General features: G+C 45.6%; 3 protein-coding genes across 3 annotated transcripts in view; 2 read left to right on the top strand and 1 right to left on the bottom strand.

Annotated features, from left to right (window-relative positions):
* sympk (symplekin) overlaps positions 1-12128 on the top strand; it is a 31263-nt gene extending 19135 nt beyond the window's left edge. Inside the window, exons 22-27 of the mRNA XM_080498497.1 lie at positions 1-6; positions 787-974; positions 9286-9462; positions 9550-9630; positions 10240-10464; positions 11800-12128. The exon at positions 1-6 is cut by the window's left edge and continues 96 nt beyond it. Coding sequence (XP_080354623.1) covers positions 1-6; positions 787-974; positions 9286-9462; positions 9550-9630; positions 10240-10464; positions 11800-11991 — 869 coding nt within the window. The 3' untranslated portion in view covers positions 11992-12128. The remainder of the gene's footprint in view (positions 7-786; positions 975-9285; positions 9463-9549; positions 9631-10239; positions 10465-11799) is intronic.
* Positions 12129-13045: 917 nt separating this feature from the next.
* LOC308131247 (glucose-1-phosphate thymidylyltransferase) lies at positions 13046-15852 on the top strand. Its single transcript, XM_080497903.1, has 8 exons — positions 13046-13336; positions 13747-13836; positions 13980-14059; positions 14495-14610; positions 14678-14775; positions 15450-15518; positions 15585-15643; positions 15715-15852. The coding sequence occupies exons 1-8, from the start codon at positions 13145-13147 to the stop codon at positions 15833-15835; spliced, it is 825 nt and encodes a 274-aa protein (XP_080354029.1). The 5' UTR covers positions 13046-13144; the 3' UTR covers positions 15836-15852.
* A 23-nt stretch (positions 15853-15875) lies between these two features.
* Positions 15876-20056, bottom strand: asnsd1 (asparagine synthetase domain containing 1). The gene is made up of 4 exons (XM_080497902.1): positions 19981-20056; positions 18474-19879; positions 17947-18128; positions 15876-16153 (listed from the first exon to the last, which is right to left on the bottom strand). The coding sequence occupies exons 2-4, from the start codon at positions 19824-19826 to the stop codon at positions 15898-15900; spliced, it is 1791 nt and encodes a 596-aa protein (XP_080354028.1). The 5' UTR covers positions 19827-19879; positions 19981-20056; the 3' UTR covers positions 15876-15897.
* Positions 20057-27826: the final 7770 nt, after the last annotated feature.

Genomic DNA, 27826 nt, shown 5'->3' with positions numbered 1-27826 from the left:
TTAAAGGTCGGTGCTGCCGGCAGGTCGCCGTCTCACCCTCTCATCAGGAGCTCATCCCTCCATCCCTCCATCCATCCATCCATCCCTCCATCCATCCCTCCATCCCTCCATTCATTCATTCATTTATTTTTTCATTTCGCACATAATTACTGCTGAAGGATGTAGTAAGATAGTATGTCTGAAAAGGAAGAAGTATAACCTATTAAATCCCACCTCTGTCACTATCTAGCTCTATCTATCTACCTAGCTCTATCTATCTATCTATCCATCTATCTATCAATTTATCTCCATCTCTATAGCTCTATCTATCTACATAGCTCTATCTATCTATCTCTCTATCTGTCTAGCTCTATTTATCTATCTAGCTCTATCTATCTACCTAGCTCTATCTATCTATCTCTCATCTATCTATCAATTTATCTCCATCTCTATACTCTATCTATCTACCTAGCTCTATCTATCTATCTATCTCTCATCTATCTATCTATTTATCTCCATCTCTATACTCTATCTATCTATCTAGCTCTATCTATCTATCTTGTCTATTTATTTATCTATATAGCCCTATCTATCTATATAGCTCTATGTCTATATCTATATAGACCTATCTGTCTAGCTCTATCTAATAAGCTCTATCTATATAGCCATCAGTCTATATCTATATAGCTCTATATCTAGTTTCACTCCACATACTGAAATACAAAACATTAATTTGTGTGTGTGTGTGTGTGTGTGTGTGTGTGTGTGTGTGTGTGTGTGTGTGTGTGTGTGTGCGTGTGCGTGCAGCCACCAACCTGTGCTTCGGGGAGAAGAACGTCTACACGTCGGAGGTGCTGGCGGTGGTGATGCAGCAGCTGATGGAGCAGAACCCTCTGCCCATGCTGCTGATGCGCACCGTCATCCAGTCCCTCACCATGTACCCCCGTCTGGGGGGCTTCGTCATGAACATCCTGGCCCGCCTCATCGTCAAGCAGGTGGCCCACTGACCACACACTGACCACTGACTGACCACTGACTGACCACTGGCTGACCACTGACTGACCACTGGCTGACCACACACTGACCACACACTGACCACTGACTGACCACTGGCTGACCAGACTGACCACTGGCTGACCACTGACTGACCAGACTGACCACACACTGACCACCACTGACCACACAGACCACTGACTGACCACTGACTGACCACTGGCTGACCACTGACTGACCACACACTGACCACCACTGACCACACAGACCACTGACTGACCAGACTGACCACACTGACCACCACTGACCACACAGACCACTGACTGACCACACACTGACCACTGACTGACCAGACTGACCACACTGACCACCACTGACCACACAGACCACTGACTGACCACTGACTGACCAGACTGACCACACTGACCACCACTGACCACACAGACCACTGACTGACCACACACTGACCACTGACTGACCAGACTGACCACCACTGACCACACAGACCACTGGCTGACCACACACTGACCACTGACTGACCAGACTGACCACACTGACCACCACTGACCACACTGACCACTGGCTGACCACTGGCTGACCACTGACTGACCACTGGCTGACCACACTGACCACTGACTGACCACACACTGACCACACAGACCACTGACTGACCACACACTGACCAGACTGACCACACACTGACCACTGACTGACCACACACTGACCACACTCAATCAAGGAAATGATTATTGTTGTTAATTGTGCCTGTCTCTTTAAGAGGCGTCGCGCAATTATTACAATCCCAGGAAGTATTATTCTTCTTCTTCTGCCGTGTTTTACGGAGCCCTACTGGTCCTGCACCGTTTGGCGTTGATGCACAAATGATATATCAAAATGTGCGCAATTATCGGGATCGGTGTGGATCTATTCAGATTATGGATACACGATGGTTGACCACACAGTGCTCACACACACACAGTAGCTTAGGCACCATACTTTTCAATGCATTTTAATGCTGATGGCAATGACTCAGCATCAACACTTGTTAGCATGCCAATTAGCATGCTAAAAGGTTTGTTCAATTGAGCTGAAATTTGGAGGGTGGCCTCAAGGCGGCGCTATGATCATGGCACCCTCGCTAATTAGCTGCTGTGCTAAGCTAGTTAGCATAACATCTCAGAATGTGATATAACTCCAGATTCCAGGTCAGCCACACCTGGGAGGTAACCTCTGCACTTTTCAGGCAAATCACAGGTGTTAGCATTGCATGCTAACAAGTTTGTTCAAATGAGCTGAAATTTGGAGGGTGTCCTCATGGTGGCGCTGCGATCGAGAATCACTAGCTAGTAACATGGTTTCCACGTACTTTTGACCGCGCCACGGGCTCACGAGTACAGTAGGGGGCCTCGCTTGGCAGCAGGGGGCGGCAGGTGGCAGGCACAATAAAATTTCCGCGGGAATTTTCTAGTATTATTATTATTATTATTATCACAATTAGTTTTGTAAAGTATTAAGTGTCTGGTGTTGTATTCCAGGTAAAAGCTGAATTACGAAGATGTAACACTGCAGAACTTTTCTTTTTTAGCAAATTGTGGACAAAATAAAATCTTTTTTTTTTTTTTGATGAATTGACATTATTGTAGGGTTGTTGTTTTTTCTGCTGGCGCTTTGCTTCATAGTTAAACTCTGAACTCCTTTCATTCATTTTTTTGGAACTTTTATTTTTTCTCAACATCCAAATCAATAACTGACAACAACCAAAGATATTCCACCAAGCAAACGGAGGACGAGTTCCCAGGAACGACTCCCACTGAGCAAATCTTGAAGGCGTCGTCTCAGTTCCTCCAGAAGCTCCTCAGGAACCAGAATGAGCGTCTTTGTACGTCTTAGCTAAACGTTGCCTGGACGTCCTCATGGATCCGCGGTCCCTGAAGTGTCTCATCTGGACGTCTTCTCCACAGTTGGCAGTAGAAATGAGTCGTCCCACAGGAACCCCCTCGTCCTTTGGTTGGCTAAACCCTAACCCCTATACCCTAACCCCAAACTCTAACCTCTATACCCGAACCCTAAATCCTAACCCTTCCTTCCGTCCCTCTTGTCTTCTTGCAGTTCTTCGTCCTCTGGAACTTTCTCCCACCGTCTCTGTGTCGCCGTTGTTCAGTGTCTTTTGAAGAGCCGGCTCCAGAACCTGCTCTTCTTCTTCTTCTGGACATAGAGCTCTTCCTCTAAGACCTTGTTGGCCTCCTCCAGCCACGTCTTCTCAGACTGGACCATCCTCTTCTCATCCAGCAGGATTTCGTGCTCAGTGTGGACGAGCTCCCTCTCAGTGACCAGGTTCTCCTTCTCATGCAGGACCGTCTCATACTGAGTGTGGAGGGTCTCTTTCTCATGCAGGACCGTCTCATGCTGAGTCTGGAGGGTCTCTTTCTCATGCAGGACCATCTCATGCTGAGTCTGGAGGGTCTCTTTCTCATGCAGGACCGTCTCATGCTGAGTCTGGAGGGTCTCTTTCTCATGCAGGACCGTCTCATGCTGAGTCTGGAGGGTCACCTTCTCATGCAGCAGCCTGTCTCTCTCCTCCACCACCCGGTGGAGCTTCTCCTTCAGACCTCTGGGCTTCATCCACCACTTCCACCCTTCTTTCTTACTCTTCTTCTCTTCCTCTGCCTGGAGCTTCTCCTCCTGTGAGACCTTGCTGATCTTCACCAGCCTCATGTTCTCAGCGTGGAGGGTCTCCTTCTCATCCAGCAGGGTTTTGTACTGAGTGTGGAGGGTCTTGTTGTCATTCTCATTCAGCTGGAGCTTCTCCTCTAAGGCCTTGTTGGCCTCCACCAGCCTCACGTTATCAGTGCAGAGGCTCATCTTCTCATGCAGGACCGCCTCATGCTGAGTCTGGAGGGTCTCCTTCTCATCCAGCAGGGTTTTGTACTGAGTGTGGAGGGTCTTGTTGTCATTCTCATTCAGCTGGAGCTTCTCCTCTAAGGCCTTGTTGGCCTCCACCAGCCTCACGTTATCAGTGCAGAGGCTCATCTTCTCATGCAGGACCGCCTCATGCTGAGTCTGGAGGGTCTCCTTCTCATCCAGCAGGGTTTTGTACTCGGCATAGACGAACTCATTCTCATTGAGCAGGTCGTCCTTCTCATGCAGCAGCCTGTCTCTCTCCTCCACCACCCGGTGGAGCTTCTCCTCCAGACCTCTGGGCTTCATCCACCACTTCCACCCTTCTTTCTTACTCTTCTTCTCTTCCTCTGCCTGGAGCTTCTCCTCCTGTGAGACCTTGCTGATCTTCACCAGCCTCATGTTCTCAGCGTGGAGGTTTTTCTTCTCATACATCAGGAAGTTGTACTGTGCATTGAAGTTCTCCATCTTATGCAGGACCGCCTCATGCTGAGTCTGGAGGTTCTCCCTCTCATGCAGGACCGCCTCATGCTGAGTCTGGAGGTTCTTCTTCTCATGCAGGACCGCCTCATGCTGAGTCTGGAGGGTCTTCTTCTCATGCAGGACCGCCTCATGCTGAGTCTGGAGGGTCTCCTTCTCATGCAGGACCGCCTCATGCTGAGTCTGGAGGGTCTTCTTCTCATGCAGGACCGCCTCATGCTGAGTCTGGAGGTTCTCCCTCTCATGCAGGACCGCCTCATGCTGAGTCTGGAGGTTCTCCTTCTCATGCAGGACTGCCTCATGCTGAGTCTGGAGGGTCTCCTTCTCATGCAGGACTGCCTCATGCTGAGTCTGGAGGTTCTCCTTCTCATCCAGCAGGGTTTTGTACTGAGTTTGGAGGGCCTTGTTCTCATACAGCAGGTTGTCATTCTCATTCAGCTGGAGCTTCTCCTCTAAGGCCTTGTTGGCCTCCACCAGCCTCACGTTATCAGTGCAGAGGCTCATCTTCTCATACAGCACCGCCTCATGCCGAGTCTGGAGGGTCTCCTTCTCATCCAGCAGGATTTCATACTCGGCATAGACGAACTCATTCTCATTGAGCAGGTCGTCCTTCTCATGCAGCAGCCTGTCTCTCTCCTCCACCACCCGGTGGAGCTTCTCCTCCAGACCTCTGGGCTTCATCCACCACTTCCACCCTTCTTTCTTACTCTTCTTCTCTTCCTCTGCCTGGAGCTTCTCCTCCTCTAAGGCCTTGCTGATCTTCACCAGCCTCATGTTCTCAGCGTGGAGGTTTTTCTTCTCATACATCAGGAAGTTGTACTGTGCATTGAAGTTCTCCATCTTATACAGGACCGCCTCATGCTGAGTCTGGAGGGTCTCCTTCTCATGCAGGACCGCCTCATGCTGAGTCTGGAGGTTCTTCTTCTCATGCAGGACCACCTCATGCTGAGTCTGGAGGGTCTCCTTCTCATGCAGGACCCCCTCATGCTGAGTCTGGAGGGTCTCCTTCTCATGCAGGACCGCCTCATGCTGAGTCTGGAAGTTCTCCTTCTCATGCAGGACCGCCTCATGCTGAGTCTGGAGGGTCTTCTTCTCATGCAGGACCGCCTCATGCTGAGTCTGGAGGTTCTCCTTCTCATCCAGCAGGGTTTTGTACTGAGTGTGGAAGGTCTTGTTGTCATTCTCATTCAGCTGGAGCTTCTCCTCTAAGGCCTTGTTGGCCTCCACCAGCCTCACGTTATCAGTGCAGAGGCTCATCTTCTCATACAGCACTGCCTCATGCTGAGTCTGGAGGTTCTCCTTCTCATGCAGGACTGCTGCATGCTGAGTCTGGAGGTTCTCTTTCTCATGCAGGACCGCCTCATGCTGAGTCTGGAGGGTCTTCTTCTCATGCAGGACTGCCTCATGCTGAGTCTGGAGGGTCTCCTTCTCATCCAGCAGGGTTTTGTACTGAGTTTGGAGGGTCTTGTTCTCATCCAGCAGGTTGTCATTGTCATTCAGCTGGAGCACTTTCTCATCCAGCAGGGCCACCTTCTTATCCAGCAATATCTGGTTCTCAGCCTGCACTGCATCGTTCTGCATCTGGAGGTTCTCCTTCTCATGCAGGACCGCCTCATACTGAGTCTGGAGGTTCTCCTTCTCATGCAGGACTGCCTCATACTGAGTCTGGAGGGTCTCCTTCTCATCCAGCAGGATTTCGTACTCGGCATAGACGAACTCATTCTCATTGAACAGGTCGTCCTTCTCATGCAGGACCGTCGCATGCTGAGACTGGAGGGTCTCTTTCTCATGTAGGACCGTCGCATGCTGAGTCTGGAGGGTCACCTTCTCATGCAGCAGTCTGTCTCTCTCCTCCACCACCCGGTGGAGCTTCTCCTCCAGACCTCTGGGCTTCATCCACCACTTCCACGCTTCTCTCTTACTCTTCTTCTCTTCCTCCTCCTGTAAGAACTTGTTGACCTCCACCAGCCTCATGTTCTCACCATGGAGGTTCTCCTTTTCATGCGTCAGGAAGTTACACTGTGCGTACAACTTCACCTTCTCATTCAGGACCGTCTCATACTGAGTCTGGAGGGTCTCCTTCTCCTTCAGCAGCCTGTCTCTCTCCTCCTCTTTCTGTCTTTTCACCTCGTTCAGCTCTTCAGAGCAGCGCTGGAACATTCCGGAGAGACTCTCCACTTTCTCCTGGAGTTCCGCCTTGTCTCCTTGACTGAAGACCGTCTCTGTCCTCTGAGCTGAGCAGGGTTCTGAAAACGCCTCCGTCTTCTTCCGTCTGTCTTCCTCCGACGCTTTAGCGACCATCTGGAGACTCACCAGTGTCTGGAGCTCCTCTCTCGTTTTCTGTATTTCCGGGCAGTTTGAAGTATTTTCCGGCTGGAATACTTCCTCGTCGGACTTCATGTGTTCTTTGACGCGACGCTTTACCATTGTGTTCTCGCGAGTAAGGCCAGGACAAGAACCAAAGAATTGTTTGAAACGTTCTCCTTCTCTGTGATTGTACCTTTGAGACAATCTCTAACTTTTTTTATCCGTAGAATCAAGCTATCACCGTTGTGGCTAATGTCGCAGCTCCTTGCTTGTCTTTGCAGCTTCTCAGTTCAAGTGTGGAGATCCAAGCTGGCCTCTCCTTTATATAGACCTTGGGATGACATCATAGGGCAGATGGATCGTCTCACTTTCATCTTGAGTTGAAAGCCCTCAGATCAAAGTCACACCCAGTGATGTCATAGCCAGTAGTTGTGTTTACACAGCAACAGACAATGGCTCCTTTGATCTCCTCCATGAGGAGCCTCTCATCCGCTTTGCATGGGATTTTTTTCTGCGCAGTTTCTGGGGGATGCCGGTTACTGGTACTTCAGGTAACTAGTTACTGGTACTTCAGGTGACTAGTTACTGGTACTTCAGGTAACTAGTTGCTGGTACTTCAGGTAACTAGTTGCTGGTACTTCAGGTGACTAGTTGCTGGTACTTCAGGTAACTAGTTGCTGGTACTTCAGGTGACTAGTTACTGGTACTTCAGGTAACTAGTTACTGGTACTTCAGGTGACTAGTTGCTGGTACTTCAGGTAACTAGTTGCTGGTACTTCAGGTGACTAGTTGCTGGTACTTCAGGTGACTAGTTACTGGTACTTCAGGTAACTAGTTGCTGGTACTTCAGGTAACTAGTTGCTGGTACTTCAGGTGACTAGTTGCTGGTACTTCAGGTAACTAGTTGCTGGTACTTCAGGTGACTAGTTACTGGTACTTCAGGTAACTAGTTACTGGTACTTCAGGTGACTAGTTGCTGGTACTTCAGGTAACTAGTTGCTGGTACTTCAGGTGACTAGTTGCTGGTACTTCAGGTGACTAGTTGCTGGTACTTCAGGTAACTAGTTGCTGGTACTTCAGGTAACTAGTTGCTGGTACTTCAGGTGACTACAAGCAGTCCCAGGTTGATCAATTGTCACTGGGAGACCGATGCAGGTCAACATCGGTCAGCCAATCAGAGGCGGCGGTTCACCTGAACTCTTGATTGGATCATAACTCCTGAATCCTCCTCCGATCATTTCAATCAGACTTTCCCAATCCGACCTCAGAGGATCGGCGGTGGGCCGGAGCAAAGCAGATTGATGGAGGAAGATGTTTTAAAGCTCCTGCTGAGGAGCTCTTTTTCAAAACTTTCACCAAGTTTAAACTGTGAGCCTTCAAATGTCATCAACTTTTCCCTCCTTTTTCCAGTTTTGTATGGGTGTGTATTGGAGAGGTTGGAGGGAGAGAAACTGCCATTTTACAAAAAAAATAAAACGTCTTTAACTCGTCGCCACGGCCACATTTCTTCGTCTTTCTCAACATATTATACATCAAAATGTAGCCACAGGCCTTGTGCTTCTCACGAGGGGACACTTTTGTCTCAGAGAGACACGGTTCTCCCTCCAGGGGACTTAATTGATAGGGAGCGCAGGATTCTGTCTCATCCGCGCCAATGCATTTTGACGAGTCATTTTCTCCCCGAAGCCCAAAAGTTCAGCCATTTGTTTCAAGTGCTCACGGGGAGACGGAACCTCGTGAGGACACGAAAACCACACCGCACGTCCTTCAACTTCTCCCGACGCCCACGGTGAAGGAATTTTGCACCCAAGGGTCACGGTTCTCCAACTATAAGCAGTTGTTCGGGACCTGCGTTTGTGCTTAAACACCTTCTTCCCTCACATAAGGTCTCATAGTCTCTGCCACCTGCAGCAGCCTGTCAATCAGTAGCCGTCTCCATGACAACTCACAAGCTGCAGCCAATCAGGCTGGCAGCACAGACTGAAGCAGCCAATCTGCCTGGCAACACACACGGCTCCTCTGATTGGCTGGACCAGTAACATGATGGTTGACCACACAGTGCTCACACACACACACAGTAGCTTAGGCACCATACTTTTCAATGCATTTTAATGCTGATGGCAATGACTCAGCATCAACACTCGTTAGCATGCCAATTAGCATGCTACAAAGTTTGTTCAATTGAGCTGAAATTTGGAGGGTGGCCTCATGGGGGCGCTATGATCACGGCGCACTAGCTAATTAGCCGCCACGCTAAGCTAGTTAGCTTAGCATCTCAGAATGTGATATAACTCCAGATTCCAGGTCAGCCACACCTGGGAGGCATCCTCTGCGCTTTTCAGGCAAATCGCAGGTGTTAGCATCGCATGCTAACAAGTTTGTTCAAATGAGCTGAAATTTGGAGGGTGTTCTCATGGTGGCGCTGCGATCAAGAATCTCTAGCTAATGACAATGGTTTCCACATACTTTTGACCCCGCCGCGGCCTCGCTCGCCAGCAGGGGGCGGCAGGTGGCAGGCACAATAAAATTTCGGCGGGGATTTTCTAGTTCTTATTATTATTGTGAGGTTCCTGGTTGTGTGACGACGGCCTCAGTGACGTGGTGGTGGTCCTGGTTCTGGTTCTGCAGGTGTGGCGCTACCCCAAGGTGTGGGAGGGGTTCGTCAAGTGCTGCCAGAGGACCAAGCCTCAGTCCTTCAGCGTCCTGCTGCAGCTGCCGCCGCCGCAGCTCTGCAGCGTGTTCGAGCGCTGCCCCGAGATGAGGGAGCCGCTGCTGCACCACGTCCACTCCTTCACCCCCCTGCAGGTACCACCGCCACCCTCCTGCTCCCTCCCCTGTGTGTGTGTGTGTGTGTGTGTGTGTCATCCACCATGTCCTCTGCTTGTCCCGCAGCAAACCCACGTCCCCGCCTCCATCATGGCCGTCCTGGAAGTCAACAAAAAGCCGGAGACCAAGCCCCTCCTGGACAAAGAGGTGACCTGGCCAACACTTTAAAAAATTTTCTTTTTTTTTTTTTTAAAGAAAAGAAATTGTAGTCATCTTAGTTATTTCACCCCGCCAGTATTTTATGGCCAATTTGACATTTAACCATTTCAACCCTTTGGGCTCTTTTAAAACGCAGTTTTATGCATTGAAAAAATATGTTTTTATGTTTTTTACTATTTAAATGTTTTTCTTATGCTTTTTTAAACAATTTTAACACTTTTTTTTGTTTTATTCTAGTAATTCAGTTTTATATATTTGTATTTTATTCTCTAGTATTTTAGTAAATTTTGACATTTTATCCGTTTTAACCCTTTAGGCTCTTGTATTAAATGTTTTTAATTCTTAAGCGATTTTAACACTTTTTTTTTTTTATAGTAGCCATTCATACATTTTTTATATATATTTTTATTTTCCCCCATTTTGATATTTGATTGTTTTTTGATTTTAAAAGCACTTGGAAATTTTTATAAAAACTTTAAAAAAACTTTAAAAAAACTTTTATAAAAGAGCCCAAAGGGTTAAAATGGCTAAAATGTCAAAATTGTCTATAAACTACTGATGAAAAAAACATTTGTTTCCACTGGTTTGCTCTGACAGGTGGAGGTTGCTCCGCCCACCTCCGCCCCACCAGAAGCTCCCGCCGTGGCCCCCAGCCAGCCGGAGGCCCCCGCCCACCAGGAGCTGGCCCCCCGGCGGGAGGAGGAGGTGCAGGAGGAGGAGGAGGAGGAGCCCATGGAGCAGGAGCAGTCCCAGCCAGTGGCACAGGAGGGCGCTGCTAATGCTAATGCTAATGCTGCTGCTAACGCTGACTGGAGTTCACAGGTGAAACTTTCACTTCTACTCACTAAATGTCTGACGACTTTACAGTGGAGAGGCTCTATAGATCTATATAACCTAGATCACAACCAGACGGCTTAGAAGCATCGAGGAATTAAAATTAAATCAATAAATGAACCGTTAAATAATTAAATCTCATTTGTTTATTAAAGTGGGGATTTAATGTATAAATGTCATTAATTAATGATATAATTAAATATATAAATGTGTCATTAATTTAAAATGGAATTAAATATATAAATGTGTCATTAATTTAAAATGGAATTAAATATATAAATGTGTCATTAATTTAAAATGGAATTAAATATATAAATGTCATTAATTTAAAATGGAATTAAATATATAAATGTGTCATTAATTTAAAATGGAATTAAATATATAAATGTCATTAATTTAAAATGGAATTAAATATATAAATGTGTCATTAATTTAAAATGGAATTAAATATTTAAATGTCATTAATTAATTGAAATACAATACATTTTATGTAGAAAATGTATAATTATTTCACTATTTAATTAATTCAGTTTGACAGATAAAATTAAAATTAAATGGTGAAATTATTGTTTATTTTTACCTTGAATGAATTGGTATTTTAATAAATTAATGACATTTGATTATTTTAATGATTTAATGACACATTTATGTATTTAATTCCAGTTTAATGAATTAATGATGCATTTAATTAATTATTGAATAGCGTATTTATTTAATTTTGGCACATTCAGGCCTCCGTTTAGAGCGACGAGGGAAACGTAAACAGTGTTTCTGCATATTTTGTACAGTTTTAATCATACACTTAATTCTAAATTCACTATTTACCTCATACAGAACTTTGTAATGTGATTATTTAATTTCCTTGGATATGCATTCTTTTATTCTATTTCCCCTCCATTTCCCTAAAAGAACACAAACAAACAAGGTAAAAAAATACATTTTTATTAAAAAAAATTATGATTTTCAAATCGAAATCTTCCCCAAAAGTTACAAGAAGCTCTGGAAAGTATAAAAAAACACAGAAATTACTAAATAAATAATGAAAAAACTTTCAAAAGGCAGAATTCAAAGCAGCACAGCGACTCTCCATCACCATCTAATGGCCGAAAGTGGAATTACTTCAAAAACACATTGAGCTCCTTCAAGCCAAAGCAGTGAAGTTTGAAAATTAAGTGTTTTCATCTTTTAAAAAAATAAATCAAATTTCAGTATATTATTACAGTTATAAAATAGAATAAGTAGAAACAAATCCAGTTTTGAAAAGTTGATTTGTTTTGACAAAGCGGTGATCGTCTGACGTTGAATCGCAACGTTTTTCTTCAGGAGCCGTCGAAAGAAGAAACAGAGACGCCGCCGCCGTCGCCGCCCGGACCGGAGGGGGCGGGGCCACAGGGGGCGGGGCCAGAGGAGGCGGAGCCGATGGACGAGTCTCAGCCGGAAGCTTCACAGCAGCAGCCGGAAGCTGAAGCCGACGTCACGGCGCCTCCGGCAGGAAGCAGCGAGCAGGACGCTTGAATGAAGACGCTTTCAAAATAAATGGACATTTCTCTCTGCGGCAGATTTCTACGATTTCAAACCTCTGTTGTTTTTGTACTTGTTGAAAATAGGATGTGTACCAGGCGGCGGATAAATAAAATACTTACTGGACGTGAGCCTGACGGGTAAAAACACTCTTTTCTCTTGTCGTTTGTTTGTTATGGAAACAAACAAATGACATATTAAAAAACAAAACACTCAAACACTCCAGCTGTTATTACATGATGAATAAATAACATTATATTACAGCCTAAACCAAAGAAGTTAAACAAAAAATCAAAAAGCTTATAAAGACTGCAAGAGTCTCTTTAATACTTATTTAAATTAAATAATGCCAATTTATCACCGGTTGTAATTAAATAATTTTTTATGTAAATCAAATTAAAATACAGCAAAAGGTTAATTTGATTTCAGGCATATAGTATTTCACACTCGTTCAATCTCTAACAAACTAATAACCATGTAATCTGTTATACACATACATATATAGATAATATAACTTCAGTTTATGAAAACATTCTAAGAAAATGGTGAATCTATATTTAAGTCATGTTTGTAAACATCTGCGGTCAGAATGTCACAGAAACACAAGTCTTATTAATTTAGCTGTTGATGCGTTTCTGTAAAAATGGTTAAACAACTTGGACAATAACTTAAAAGAAATCTTAATACTTTTAAAAGTCTTAAAAGGCGGTCGAAGGTCACTGCTTTTGAAAAATGTGGAGCTCAAGATGGACGAGAATCTTTCTTTATGTATATTATGATCTTAGTTTAGGCAAAATAAGTAACTTCCTGTTTTGTTTTGGGGTATTTAGTTGACTGAATAAACTATTACTATTTATTTTATTTATTTATTTTATTTTATTTATTTTAATTGAACAAGAACGTTTATAAACTCGTGTTGGCTCAACAGGCGATCGTCCATCACAACTTTATTACAACTTATTTCCAAGCAGGCGACCGGATGTTGTCCCAGTCTCGCGTTAACACGAGTACCCAAGTCTCGCGAGAGCAGCAGCAGCAGCAGCTCCCGGTGCCACACGGTGTCACAGTGTCACTCCTCCTCCGTCACATCCAACGAAACGTCTTCCGCTGTTTCCGCTCCCGGAGCCGCCGCGTGCCAACGTCCCCGATGAAAGCCGTCATCCTGGCGGCGGGCTACGGCACCCGGCTGCAGCGGGACGTGGCGGCCGACCGCAGCGGGAGCTTCGCTCACCTGGCGGGCGTCGCGAAGCCGCTGCTGCCGGTGGGCCGCCGCGAGCTGGCGTCACACTGGGTGCGCGCGCTGCGCGCCGCCGGCGGCGTGGACGAAATCTACGTAGTGGTGAGCGCGTCCTTACGTAAGGACTTACGTAGATGAATAAATAAGAGATTATTCCTGTTAGATTAACTTTACATCTCTTCACTGCAGTCATGACCGGAAGGCTAAAGTCAAACTAAAGTACCGGATACACGCATGTTTACACTTTACCTGGAAAATATCAGTAATGAAGCCACTTCCGGTCAAAATACCCAGTAAAAACACGAGTATTAGTATATTCCATTCCATTCTATTCTACTCTCTTCCATTCTACTCTATTCACATGGAGTGTAAATAGAAGTGTCTGTCAAGTGTCTCGTAATATAAAATGATGATATAAATGTATATAATGGTCTAAAACGTATGAATGCTTGATAAAGTAGATAAAGTATTTTATCTACTTTTAGTAGATAAAGTATTTTATCCCCCCCCAGACTAACGAGGTGTACCAGGAAGCCTTCCAGCTCTGGTCCTCCTCCTTCTCCAACGTCAGAGTCGTCAGCGACGGGACGAGACACAACGAGGTAAATAACCTCGTCTCACTGTCGTCCAGTCGTTTCCTAGGAAACCTTCTACACCGTTTCCTAGGAAACCTTCTACAGCGTTTCCCAGGAAACGGTGTAGAAGGTTTCCTAGGAAACGTATGAAGTGACAGTTGTGGTTCCAGGAGCGTCTGGGGGCTGTGGGGGGTCTACACCTGGTCCTGCAGCACTTCCTGGTCCAGGACCACCTGCTGGTGGTGGGAGGGTGAGGCTGAGTCATCACACTGCTCTACCTCTCTCTCTCTACCTCATTCTCCACCTCTCTCTCTCTACCTCATTCTCCACCTCTACCTCTCTCTACCTCATTCTCCACCTCATTCTCTACCTCTACCTCTCTCTCTCTACCTCATTCTCTACCTCTACCTCTCTCTACCTCATTCTCCACCTCTCTCTCTACCTCATTCTCCACCTCTACCTCTCTCTCTCTACCTCATTCTCTACCTCTCTCTCTCTCTACCTCATTCTCTACCTCTACCTCTCTACCTCATTCTCTACCTCTACCTCTCTCTACCTCATTCTCTACCTCTACCTCTCTCTACCTCATTCTCTACCTCCACCTCATTCTCTACCTCACTCTACCTCCACCTCTCTCTACCTCATTCTCTACCTCCACCTCCCCCCCCCCCCTCCCCCCCCACAGTGACACTCTGTTCAGAGAGGACTTCAGCCTGGTGGAGGTGATGGAGTCGTTCAGAGCAGCCCAGCAGAGGAGTGAGGACAGCTGCCTGGTGTTGTCCTACGTCTGCAGAGATGAGGGTGAGGAGACGTCCCTACCGAGGACGAGTCTCAGGAGGACGAGTCTCACTTCCTGTCGTCTCCACAGAGACGCAGAAATACGGGATCCTGGAGGTGGACGAGGACCAGAGAGTCGTCTGCATGAAGGAGAAGCCGAGTCCCTCTGAGACGTCGTCCAGGAGAGCCGTGAGTCTCCTAGCTCCTTTCCTAGACACTTAGTGGGGGAAGGGAAGGGGCTAGGACGCTTCCTAAGGAGTTGGGAAAGTCAATCACGTGACAACAGGAGGGACCGTTAGGAGACAGGACGGACCGTTAGGAGACAGGAGGGACTGTTAGGAGACAGGAGGGACCGTTAGGAGACAGGAGGGACTGTTAGGAGACAGGAGGGACAGCTAGGAGACAGGACGGACCGTTAGGAGACAGGAGGGACCGTTAGGAGACAGGACGGCCCGTTAGGAGACAGGAGGGACTGTTAGGAGACAGGAGGGACAGCTAGGAGACAGGACGGACCGTTAGGAGACAGGAGGGACCGTTAGGAGACAGGACGGACCGTTAGGAGACAGGAGGGACAGTTAGGAGACAGGACAGACCGTTAGGAGACAGGACGGCCCGTTAGGAGACAGGAGGGACTGTTAGGAGACAGGAGGGACAGCTAGGAGACAGGACGGACCGTTAGGAGACAGGAGGGACAGTTAGGAGACAGGAGGGACCGTTAGGAGACAGGAGGGACAGTTAGGAGATAGGAGGGACCATTAGGAGACAGGGGGGACTGTTGGGACGCAGCCATGGTTTAATGTCTTGTGGACAGACGGCGTCATCAAGGCCCCTCCAAACTCACTGAAGGTCCCTTTGTCTTCTAGTGTCCCTGCTTCTACGTGCTGTCCAAGAAGAGTCTCCCCCTGGTGGACACCTTCCTCAAGGACAAGAAGGTGATTGGTCCTCTGGTCACGTGACCCAACATGTGACCGTCTCACTGAGACCTGTTGTGTCCTCAGGACGCCGCCATCGAGGAGAAAGACGCTCCGGGGAACTTTGTGTCCTGGCTCATCCCGAGGTGAACAAACTGTTTCTATACTTGCTTCTTCTTGTCTTTCCAAAATAAAAGTCTTTCCTTCCTGCCGCCAGGAAGCCGGTGTACGTCCACCGGGTCTCGGGACGCTTCGACGTGGGGAGCCTCGCCTCGTACGTGGAGTGCGACCGTTACTTCAAAGAGAAGCTGCAGAACGACGACGCCTACATGGTGTGACCACTTTATTAGGAGAACGACAAAATAAAACCACACTTCCTTCACCAAATTAAAAGCTTTAATCAAACGTGGTCGGTGCCGACGAGCCTGCTGCACCTGTCGGAGGCCTTCTCCCGCCGCTCCTCCATCTTGGCGATGCGCGAGCCGAACTGCATGGCCCTCTTGGGCAAGGCGGCGGCGTCGGCGAGGCCGAGGCGCCACGCCGCGCGGCGCAGCAGCAGCTTGTCCCCCACGCCCCGCGGCAAGGCGAGCTGCGCCTTGTCCCACACCGGCAGGACGCTCAGGAAGCTCACCACGTCCTCGTCCAGGTAGGGGAACCTGCAGGACCGCTGTACTCACATTACTGTACTCTGATTACTTTAGTCACATTACTGTACTCAGATTACTGTACTCTGATTACTGTACTCTGATTACTTTAGTCAGATTACTGTACTCTGATTACTGTACTCACATTACTGTACTCTGATTACTGTACTCTGATTACTTTAGTCACATTACTGTACTCTGATTACTGTACTCTGATTACTGTACTCTGATTACTTTAGTCAGATTACTGTACTCTGATTACTTTAGTCACATTACTGTACTCAGATTACTGTACTCTGATTACTGTACTCTGATTACTTTAGTCAGATTACTGTACTCTGATTACTGTACTCACATTACTGTACTCTGATTACTTTAGTCACATTACTGTACTCTGATTACTGTACTCTGATTACTTTAGTCACATTACTGTACTCTGATTACTGTACTCACATTACTGTACTCTGATTACTTTAGTCAGATTACTGTACTCTGATTACTGTACTCTGATTACTTTAGTCAGATTACTGTACTCTGATTACTGTACTCACATTACTGTACTCTGATTACTGTACTCTGATTACTGTACTCTGATTACTGTACTCTGATTACTTTAGTCAGATTACTGTACTCTGATTACTGTACTCTGATTACTTTAGTCAGATTACTGTACTCTGATTACTGTACTCACATTACTGTACTCACATTACTGTACTCTGATTACTGTACTCTGATTACTGTACTCTGATTACTTTAGTCAGATTACTGTACTCTGATTACTTTAGTCAGATTACTGTACTCTGATTACTGTGCTCTGATTACTGTACTCACATTACTGTACTCTGATTACTTTAGTCAGATTACTGTACTCTGATTACTTTAGTCACATTACTGTACTCTGATTACTGTACTCACATTACTGTACTCTGATTACTTTAGTCAGATTACTGTACTCTGATTACTGTACTCTGATTACTGTACTCTGATTACTTTAGTCAGATTACTGTACTCTGATTACTGTACCCTGATTACTTTAGTCACATTACTGTACTCTGATTACTTTAGTCACATTACTGTACTCTGATTACTTTAGTCAGATTACTGTACTCTGATTACTTTGTGTACATGCAGCTGATTGTACTCAGATTACTGAACGGCGTCTGTTTAATTCTTTATGTATCTTGACTTGAGGACAATCGCAGCTTTTGACAATATATCTGATCAATATATCTTATTTTTTATTGTATAAAGAAATAAAGATCCAATCAAAACTTGAAGTTTTCTTTATAAAAAAATGTTTTGTTGCAGTTTATTTTTATTTTATTTACACAGCCAAGAAATTTAACAATGTCTAATCTTAAATGTAAAAAAGATTTTGATTTAAAAAAAATTATAATTTACGATTTTTCCAAAATTAAAAAAAAGCTTAAAAATGAGGAGAAAAATATCTTCAGTTCTTGTGTTTGTTAATTTCACCTTTTCTGTGCTCATTGTTAAACTTTTCATTCATATGAACTTTTATTTTGTTCATTTTTCTTCCGTTTGGAGGAATTTCACTCAAAGTATTTCTGGTCCATTTAAAAAAGTCCAAATTGTCTCTAAAATGCTGAAACAGCTGAAGACGTCACGAGACGTTCAACCATCTGAAGTCAGGAAACAACGTTTTTCTTGCCTTGAAGAATTTTCATGAGCGACTTGATGTGTGAAGGTAAATATTGATTAATGAAGTTTTCTGGGTTTGACTGAAGTTCAGCCTCCCTGGGAACCAGAGGTGACGAGGTCAGGAGGTCAGAGGTCAGCCTCACCTGGCCTCCTTGCCGTGGTCGGCGACGGTCCGGTCGTCGCGGCCGAGGTTCCTGGAGGAAATCCTCCCCAGCTCCTCCTGCAGCTCCCGGACCAGACCCCCCCACCCCCCCCTCCTGAACACCTCCCTGTGGCGGGAGTAACCACCCAGCTGCTCGTCTGCTCCTATCCCCGTCAGGACCACCTGGGGGGGGGAGGAGAGGAGAGGAAGGAGAGGGGGGGAGTTGGAGGAAGGAGTGTGAGGGAGGGGGGAGGAGAGGAGAGTGGGGGAAAGGGGAGAGGGGGAGGAGAGTGAGGGAGGGAGGATGGAAGGGGAGAGGGAGGGAGGGGAGGAGATGGAGGAAGGAGTGTGAGGGAGGGGGGAGGAGAGTGATGGAGGAACGGAGGAAGCCAGGAGAGGAGAGGGAGGGAGGAAGGAAGGAAGGAGAGGGAAGGAGGGAGGAGAGGAGGGGGGGTGGGAGGAAAGAGGAGAGGAGAGGAGGCGTCAGCCCGGCTGCCGACAACAAGAGAACCAAATCTCACTCTTCACCTTCGCCGTCGACGTGAAGGTCCTCCGCTCGCCGTCGTCCCCGGCGATAAGCCCCGCCCCCCTGGCGGCGAACCACACGGCGCAGCCGATGCTGTCGTCCAGCACGGAGTCCAGCGGGTGCAGGAGGTGGCGGACCCTCTGCCGCCGCGCCTCCTGCAGCTCCTCCGCCGTCACGTCCACCTCCACAAACCTCCAGCTCCTCTCCGGGTTGAGGCGCCGCAGCGCCGCCGCGCCGGCTCTTCCCGTGAGCCGGTCGGGAACGTCGAAGGCGCCCGGCGCCCCGGGAGCCTCCGGAAGCTTCCCGCGGAGCCGGAACGCCACGTTCAGGAGGTCGATGGGCCGGCGGGCCGGGACGTGGCGGTCGGCTAGCGCGGCTAGCACCATGGAGTCCACGCCGCCGGAGAAGAGGATGGCCACCGCCGCCGTGTCCTCGCCGTCCTCGCCCTCCCGGAGAGGGAGCGCCTGGACGCGGCGCCGCACGGCCTCGCTAAGGACGTCGACCAGCCGCTCCGCTAGCTCCCCCCCTCCCGCCAGCAGCGCCTCCGCGTCCTGCGAGGAAAGCTGCCCGCCGGATCCGCCGTTCGTCGCTTCCGACGCCGGCAAATCAGTGGCGGCGTTGAGCGGGCGGACGGGCGACGGGAGCGCCAGGCCCAAGCGGTTAGCGACGGCGCGGCAGCCGTCGGGGACGCGGTCCGCCGCCGCTTCCTGTCCCCCGCCGGCCCAGGGGAACGTCTCCAAAGCGACGGCGCCATCACCGGCCGCCGCCGCCGGCGCCTTCAGGTCCACCCGGTACACGCCGGCCGCCGGCACTTCCCGCCAGCGGCGCCCCGACCCGCTGGCGGCCACCGACGCCAGCGTTAGCGCCCGCGGCGCGGCGTCGTAGCTCCACAGCAGGCTGCGGCGGCCGAAGAAGTCGCGGCCGAACCACAGGAAGTGGCTGTCCCGCTGGTAGTAGACGAAGGCCCAGGGCCCGCGCAGCGAGGACAGCACGCCCAGGACGTCCCCCGGGCCGCCGCCGCCGCCGCAGGACGCTAGGCGCGCTGAGACGGCGGCGGCGTCGTTGTCCGCGGCGGCGAGCGGCAGGCCGCCGAACACCTCGCCGTTCCACAGCAGCACGTTGCCCGCCGCGTCCTCCAGCGGCTGCGCGGTGAGGCGCCCCCGCATGTGGAGGACGTGGGCGGCGAGCAGGCAGCTGTAGGCGGCGGGGGGGCCGCCCGTTACCGTGACGACCCGGCTGGAGTCGGGGCCCCTCCTCCGCAGGTGCTCGCCGCCGCCGGCGGGGCCCTCGGGGGGGGCGTGGCCATCGGGGGAGGGGGGCGGCGACAGGGTCAGGGAGCAGAAGATCCCGCACATGGTGGAGGAGCTTCACTGGTCCTGCAGCTCCTTCTTCATGAGCTCCAGCTCCTCTGCTCACACACACACACACACACACACATTTTTATTTTATTTTAGGCGAGTGTGTGTGGGGGTGACGGACCCCCCCCCCCCCCCCCCCCCCAATACTTACTCTTACAGGAGCCCAGCGTCCGCCCCCGGTCGGCCAGGAAGAAGACGTTGCTGCTCCTCTGCTGCAGGTAAACCCTCTGAGGAGGAGATCAAAGGGTTTTTACTACATTTCAAGTGGAAAAGAGACCAAAAAAAGAAAGTTGCGTGTCGACGTTCCAGTTCCTTCTTCAAGAAATTTAACAATTTTCTTGCAGATTAGACTCTTCAATTTAAAAAAAAAAAAGTTTTTTGTGAGTTTCCAAAATTTTAAAAAAGCTTAAAAATGAGGGGAAAACCCCAAATACCCACAGTTCTTGTGTGTTTTAGTTAATTTAACTCTTTCTGTGCCGATATAAGTCGTTGGTAAACCTTTCACATGTGCTTATTGCTTATTAGCCTATTTCTATTTTATTTACACATACAAGTCGTTCCAAAATGTTTAATCTCTGATTTTTTATTTTTTTAAAAGGAATAACTAAAATAGATTTTTTTTTTATTTAAGATTCTTCCAAGATAAAAAAAAAGCTTAAAAATGAGGAAAAAACTAAATATTCTTGTATTTCAGTTAATTTAAGACGTTGCTGCTCGTTGTAAACCCTTTGAGGGGGAGATCAAAGGGTTTTTACAACATTTCAAGTGGAAAAGAGACAAAAAAAAACGACGCTCCTTCGCCGAGGAAAAATTTAAAACGCCACAGAAAAATCACTCACTCTGTTTTTCTTCAGGTTGGAAAGTTCGTCCAGGAGAACCTTCTGCTCTTTGATCTGTGAAGAAACACGTCCGTTAGAGAAACATTCTAAAAAAAGTCACCAGGTTTGATTTTCAGATCTGGAAATCGAGAAGCGAAACGTCGCGACCTTTAGTTTTGCTCATTAAACGGGTGAAACTTGGAGAAAAGTTTTTTTTCTCCACTTTGCTTTTTGAAAAGTAAAACTTCCTTCAGGTCTGAACACTGAATTGATGCATTTCACCTCAAATTACGACTTAAAACAGCTTAAAAGACGACATGTCCATTTTAAAAGGTGCTTCTCGTCAGTCGTTAATATAAAAAGATATTCCAGTAAATTAATACCACAGTTGTAAGAGACTGATAATCTAAAATCTCTTATTTTGAAGTTCTTTAGCTGACGTCATGTTAAATATACACACAGCACATAACGGTGTTTTCAAATACCTGCAGGTTTGATTTATCCTTTAACCATTTAATCAGGAAATTGACGATATGGGAACATAAAAGAACAACACATTACAAACCCTTCTCCACTGTGTTCACACCTTAAACCTTTAATTTCACTTATATTTATACAACTGAAATGATTTTTTGTTGGTTATTTTTACACTTTCTGGTTATTTCACAAATATATCAGGGCGGAATTTACGCTTTTTTTAAATATACAATGCAGCTAAATATAATCCAACTAATTATTCCAGTTTAAAGTCAACTAATTAATCCACTTTAACGTGAACTAAATGAATTAATTCACTTTAACGTGAACTAAATTAATTAATTCACTTTAACGTGAACTGAATTAATCCACTTTAACGTGAACTGAATTAATTAATTCACTTTAACGTGAACTAAATTAATTAATTCACTTTAACGTGAACTAAATTAATCCACTTTAACGTGAACTAAATTAATTAATCCACATTAACGTGAACTGAATGAATTAATTCACATTAACGTGAACTAAATTAATTAATCCACATAAACGTGAACTAAATTAATTAATCCACATTAACGTGAACTGAATGAATTAATTCACATTAACGTGAACTAAATTAATTAATCCACATTAACGTGAACTAAATTAATTAATTCACTTTAACGTGAACTAAATTAATCCACTTTAACGTGAACTAAATTAATTAATCCACATTAACGTGAACTGAATGAATTAATTCACATTAACGTGAACTAAATTAATTAATCCACATTAACGTGAACTAAATTAATTAATCCACATTAACGTGAACTAAATTAATTAATCCACATAAACGTGAACTAAATTAATTAATCCACATTAACGTGAACTGAATGAATTAATTCACATTAACGTGAACTAAATTAATTAATCCACATTAACGTGAACTGACATTGCCGGTGAAAGAACGTTTAAGTTAGCATTCTTTGTTGTTAGCATCGTTAGCTGCAGCGGTCCTTGCCGCGTCACCTTCTTGTTCAGCTCTTCTTTCAGTCCCTCCAAACTGTCCTCGTTGTCTCGGCTTCTTGCGGACATGCTGCTGACATGAGGACGGAGCAGGAGGAGGTTTATTAGATCCTGAAATGCAGCGGAAGGAGGCTCAACTCGGCGAACCTCGATGTAAACACATGTCCAAAAAAAAAGAAAGTACTTCCGGTTCCTGGTTGTCGCTTCACCGCCCCCTGGTGGTGAACGAGCTGCACTGCATCAACACGCCAACAGGCTTCCACCTATTCTGTCATTAAAGAACGAGAAACGACGTTTCTGCTCATCAGAAGCGGTTCGACAAGATAATTTATATATATTAAGAGTATTATTTTTCTGTAAAACACTATAATTCTCATGAGTCAACTTATTTGCCTCAAATATTAACTGTTAGATAGATAGATAGATAGATAGATAGATAGATAATTACTTTATTCATCCCCGAAGGGAAATTGTTTCGTTGCAGCAATCTGGTACATGCGAATATTATAAAATACAATAGAATAGAAATCAAAGTAAAACATTTTAATATAAAAATACCTGGCTATAAGACATAAAGTAAAACACAGAACACTTAGAAATAAGACGACATAAAAGCAAGATAAATAAATAGTAAGGTGCAGTGGCAGAGCCATTAGAAGTAGGCGTTATATAATAATAATAACAATAATACAGATAATAACAATGTGTAATAGTGTATAATACTCGTGTATAGTACTACTAATAATGGTAGCAATAATAAAACAATAACAATATATATATATCAGTAATGATAATAATACCAATAGTAATAGTATACTTATAATAATAATAATACTACCAATGGTAATAGTGTACTTGCACGTGTATAAATATATGTATATGTTCAAGCATCTTTGCTATTTCTTGATGCATCCTTAAAAAAAAAATCTAATATCCAGAGACAAATTACAAACAGGAAGATCTTATTTTGAATATATTCTTAGAAAACAAAGCTTATCACTACAGAGCAGCGCTGCCACTGCCGTCACTTTTCTGATGTTTGTCTGAACCTGGGGCGTCAAACACACTTCAGTTCAGCTCACAAACACCCCGGACTCAGCCGGAGCGGTGAAACAGCACCGAAATCACCTTTCAATTGAAACTCTGAGGTTTTTCTTTCCCTGTGATGTCCAAATGTTATGAAACCAAACAAATACGACTGAAAATGGCTATAATATCAACACAAAGCTCATTTTAATGAACATTCTTGTGGGACAGTTTTGATCTATGGTCCTTCTGTTTGACACCTCAACGCTAAAACATAATTTCTTCAACAATAATTGGCACCAAGTTTTTTTTTTACATTTTCGACAAGACAAACAGTCTAATTTTAAACTTTAACATAAAGCAACTTCACACCACAAACCCATGCGGTCATTTCTACACAGGACAAAGTCCAGGACTCCGACTATCGCTGTTGGTTTTAAAGCTTTAAAAGGTAAATATGTCAGTGTCAACAAACAGGAGCTCTTTGAGATTTTAAGTTAGGCTTTAAGTTGTTGTTGTTAAGGTTCTTAAAGTGTGAAGGGGCGCTGCCCTGTCGTTTTAGGAGGTGGTGTGTTTGGCCTGTTTGCGTTTGACAGTGAAACCATACGTCGTGGCCTTGCTTCCTCCACGTGAGGTCACGTGTGTTTGGAAGGCTGAGCCAGGAAACGTGGATGAGCAGGGAGCAGTCTGCACATTAAGGCCCCGTTTACGCCACAAAAAAAAAAGAGTGTGTTTCCACTGCAGCAGCAGACAGTGACCACGATGCAGTGACTCTGCCCGGCCACTGGGGGCGCTGTTGCTTGGTTTTATAATGAAACCACACAGACGATGTGCAGAGAAGAAAAACGCTATAAACGTGGTGAAAATGGAGAAAACCCGACGTCCTACTGGACTGACGACGCGTCGGTTGTTATCAGGGGTGAGTCTCAACCGCTAAACTACTGATCTGGACGATTAAACTGGAATAATGACGTCAAGTCAAACCACGACGGGCCGCCATGTTTGTTTACAAGCGGACGAGCAGGACGGAGGGGAGGGAGGTGCGCATGCGCAGCAACAGCAACAGGCTCTGCAGGAGGGATCAGCGGCTGTAAAAGTGAGGAAAGTTTTGCGGATGCACTCGTTGTCGTGTGAACGAGGCCTTAATGTCACAAATCACCCAAACGAGCATGTGTTTGGCTTGTGAGAGGAAAGGAAGAATAGAACACCGAAGCACAGGAAGTGGAAACTCCTGAACAGAGGAAGAGAAAAAGGTAAAAACCATCCATGTATTTTACACGTTTGCCTTTAATTTAAACCTTAAAATCCCAGTGAAATGAAGATTCCACCTCCAGAACCCTCTGGTGTCTCTTCTAGAACGTTTTCCTGCTAACTGGCTGAAGGTCAAATGTTAAAACACGACAATCTGAGAGAAAATAGCCGATAAACGGCGCTATTTCCTCTGCTGGGCGGAGCTTCTGACAATAACAGAGTGACATCACGAGTTGTGCACACGCCCAAGTTGTGTTTACATTATGGAGGATCAGAGTTTTGACCACGAAGAGGCTGAATTGAACCAGATTTCATCATCATGGTCATTTCAAACCCAGTGATTGATGAAGAAGACACAGAAGGTGGTTCTGCCATCGGTGACCCCGTCTGGAACATGTTTGAGGAAGCAGAAGACGCTTCGTCCTCCATTCGTCCTCGTCTCCTCGCCTCAGCAGCCGCCACTTTTCACCTTTGAGGCTTTGAGGCTCCTGACTTTTGGCAGAACGACCGGCTTCCTGGATCCAACACGTCCAAGAGCTAGAAGACTGAATCACCGAAGATGAGTCCAGGTAATACTTGATCGTCTACTAGCCGCCCGAGCTAGCGGCTCCTGCTAGCCGCTAGCTGCCCTCCTCCTTTTCTCCTCTCTGGTCTCTTCCAGGCTCAATCTTTCATCAAGGCTCATAAAACGCCAACTATAACTTCAAAACACTGTAAAAACTTGGATATTTAAGAGGAAACAAGTCGATATAAACACAACAGATCGAGATCTGCACAACTCGTGATGTCACACATAGGCTCCGCCCACAATGGCCCACGAAGAAGAAGGATTCCCCCGACTTCCTCGGCTGGAGATTCAAAATTCAAATAACTTTGTTATGTGACGACAGTGGAGGGGCAGAGTCGGAGGAACCTTACAAGTAGAACCTCAACTATCGTTTTTTTATAAAGTAGTGTGTTACATTTCACTGGGACTTCAAACGTGTGTGAAGTCTCTCGTTTCTTCCTCCCGACGACGTTTTCAGTGATCCTGCTCACCAAAATCAACACAATTCAACTTTATTTATACAGCGCCACATACACCAGGGTCACTTCCAGAGAAACTCCAGAACGTCCTTCCATTGTCAATATTTGTGGCTTGTTTTTTTTTTTTTTTTGTGTGTGAGCACCTGATTAAACAGCAGACAGAGGAGATTCGCCCCGCACGCCCTGAAATGTTGATTTTTTTTTTTTTTTGCCCCTCAGTCGGTCAAGCACCTCTCGGACGCCCGCCAGACAAACACACCTGCCCCACGTCGGCTGTTGCCGCGGCGACGACCTGCGACGGCCGTCAGATGTTTGCTGCCTCGGTCCCTGGAAAGCGAGGGTGGAGGTGGTGGGGGCGACCTTTGAAGTTTATTGTTCTGCTGCAGCGGTCAGGCTCACTTCACAGTGTGGCCCGGGGGACGTGAGGTCAAAGGTCACCATCCTCACCGTGACCTTTGACCTCAAGTGTTCATGAAGGACGACGACTCGTCCACCATCAGCGTTCTCAGCGTTTTTAGATTTGAAGGATTTCAAAGTATATTTGACACATTTGGAAGGATTATTAAATATATTTGACAGAAAATACATGCTAGTGTTTAAAGGTCGACAATATTTTGTATTTTTAGCGTCACTGATGTGGAAAAACCGATTATTTGTTGGAGCAAAATAATAATCAGCTTGATTTATGAGTTTAATGTGTAACTTCTGAAGGAAATTAATTAATTGTGATGATTAATTAATTAATAATGATGTATTGTGAATGAATAATACATTAATAATTTATTTAATAAATAACATATATTATTATTAATAATAATAATAATAATAACAAATAAATAATTAAAATTAGAACATTGCCTTTAAAAAAAATCTATTGTTTTGTTAAAAAAAATTCTTAACTTTTTTCTTTTTAAAATGTAAATGAAATAATTAATTAATTATAATTATTAATTAATTCATAATTGTGTATTGTGTACGAATAATACATTAATCATAATAATTTATTTAATAAATACAAATATATTTTTAGTAATAATAAATAAATAAAATTAAAACATTGCTTTTAAAAAATCTATTGTTTTATTAAAAAAAATCTTAACTTTTTCTTTTTAAAATGTAAATGAAACAATACATAATAATTAATTAATTAATAATTATGTATTCTGTGTGAATAATACATTCATAATAATAATGTATTTAATAAATAAAAGTATATTGTTAATAATAATAATAATAATAATAAATACATAATTAAAATTAAAACATTGCTTTAAAAAAATCTATTGTTTTGTTTATTTTTTTTCCTTTTTCAAATAAAAATTAACTAATTAATTCTAACTCTTAATGAATTAATAACCATGTATTAATAACAAATAATAATATACTAGACATATACCATTATTGCATAGTGATATTTTTATAAGCATTGTGAAGTCCTACAATCCCTGACGAATACCTCCCGTCGTCATGACGACAGGGATCAAAGGCAGTAAAGAGCAGGGTCCCGGGACAAAGAGCCGTCCAGGTGAGGCTCCACGTCCTCCACTGAACCGTCCCTCAAGAGGACTCACCCTCCTATTTTTGTCCCGGACGTTTTAAATTTAGCCGACGTAAACACGGCCTGTTGTTCCCGGGGAGGGTCACACACACACACACACACACACACACACACATACCTGTGGGTCATGTGACCGCAGGCTGACGCCACAGGCCGGCTAATGTCCGGTTGGCCGCGGCTCAACGCTGCGGGTTTCCACCGTCCCTGTCGGCCTTTCAGCCGAGGACAAAAGAAGACGTGACCTATTGTCGCCGCCGGATTCCCACCTTCTGCTCCCTCATGCTAGGAGGCGGAGGCGGAGGCGGCGGCGGCGGCGGCTCTACCTGAAGCCCAGGAGATCCGGCGTCTCCCACGTCCTCACGCACTCTTCAAATATAGCAATTACACACAGACAATACGGTGAATAAAGAGCAGCTTAGGTCACATTCTGAGGCGTAAAGACGTCCTGGATCAACACTCGGCCTCTGCTGGGGAGAAACACTGAGATGTGAGCGGCGACTAATCTGGTGTTTCTCCAAACCGACGGTGTTTAGAGTGGGTAATTATGGCCGTGGACGTCGAGGACGTGGTGGACGTCGAGGACGTCGAGGACGGGCTGATCAAGTAATCACATGTTTAGAAAGACGCCTTGTATATATCACATCACAAATATTTACGCCTCGGAGAAAACCTGCGGTAGTTTACAGTCAGTTTACTGGATTAGGAAGGAGATGGAGTGATTGTTGTTATTATTATTATTATTATTATTGTTGTCGTCTGTTGGTCCAGACGACTTCAGGACTGAATTTAGTGACGTGTTGGTTTAATGAATGTGAAGCTTCACTGAAGCTCCAGAC

The sequence above is a fragment of the Blennius ocellaris genome, assembly GCF_963422515.1.
Source record: "Blennius ocellaris genome assembly, chromosome: 6".
Classification (NCBI taxonomy): Eukaryota; Metazoa; Chordata; class Actinopteri; order Blenniiformes; family Blenniidae; genus Blennius; species Blennius ocellaris.
This window is presented reverse-complemented; position numbering and strand designations above follow the sequence as displayed.

Bases quoted from the DNA above. Each gene is read 5' to 3' on its own strand.
- asnsd1 (XM_080497902.1), bottom strand. From the start codon at position 19,826: ATGTGCGGGATCTTCTGCTCCCTGACCCTGTCGCCGCCCCCCTCCCCC. The intron at 18,129-18,473 runs GTGAAGAGTGAG...TCCCCCCCCCAG, and splicing joins CCTTCACGTCGACGGCGAAG to GTGGTCCTGACGGGGATAGG. The intron at 16,154-17,946 runs GTGAGGCTGACC...GCGGTCCTGCAG, and splicing joins GACCACGGCAAGGAGGCCAG to GTTCCCCTACCTGGACGAGG.
- LOC308131247 (XM_080497903.1), top strand. From the start codon at position 13,145: ATGAAAGCCGTCATCCTGGCGGCGGGCTACGGCACCCGGCTGCAGCGG. The intron at 14,776-15,449 runs GTGAGTCTCCTA...TTTGTCTTCTAG, and splicing joins AGACGTCGTCCAGGAGAGCC to TGTCCCTGCTTCTACGTGCT. The intron at 15,644-15,714 runs GTGAACAAACTG...TCCTGCCGCCAG, and splicing joins GTGTCCTGGCTCATCCCGAG to GAAGCCGGTGTACGTCCACC.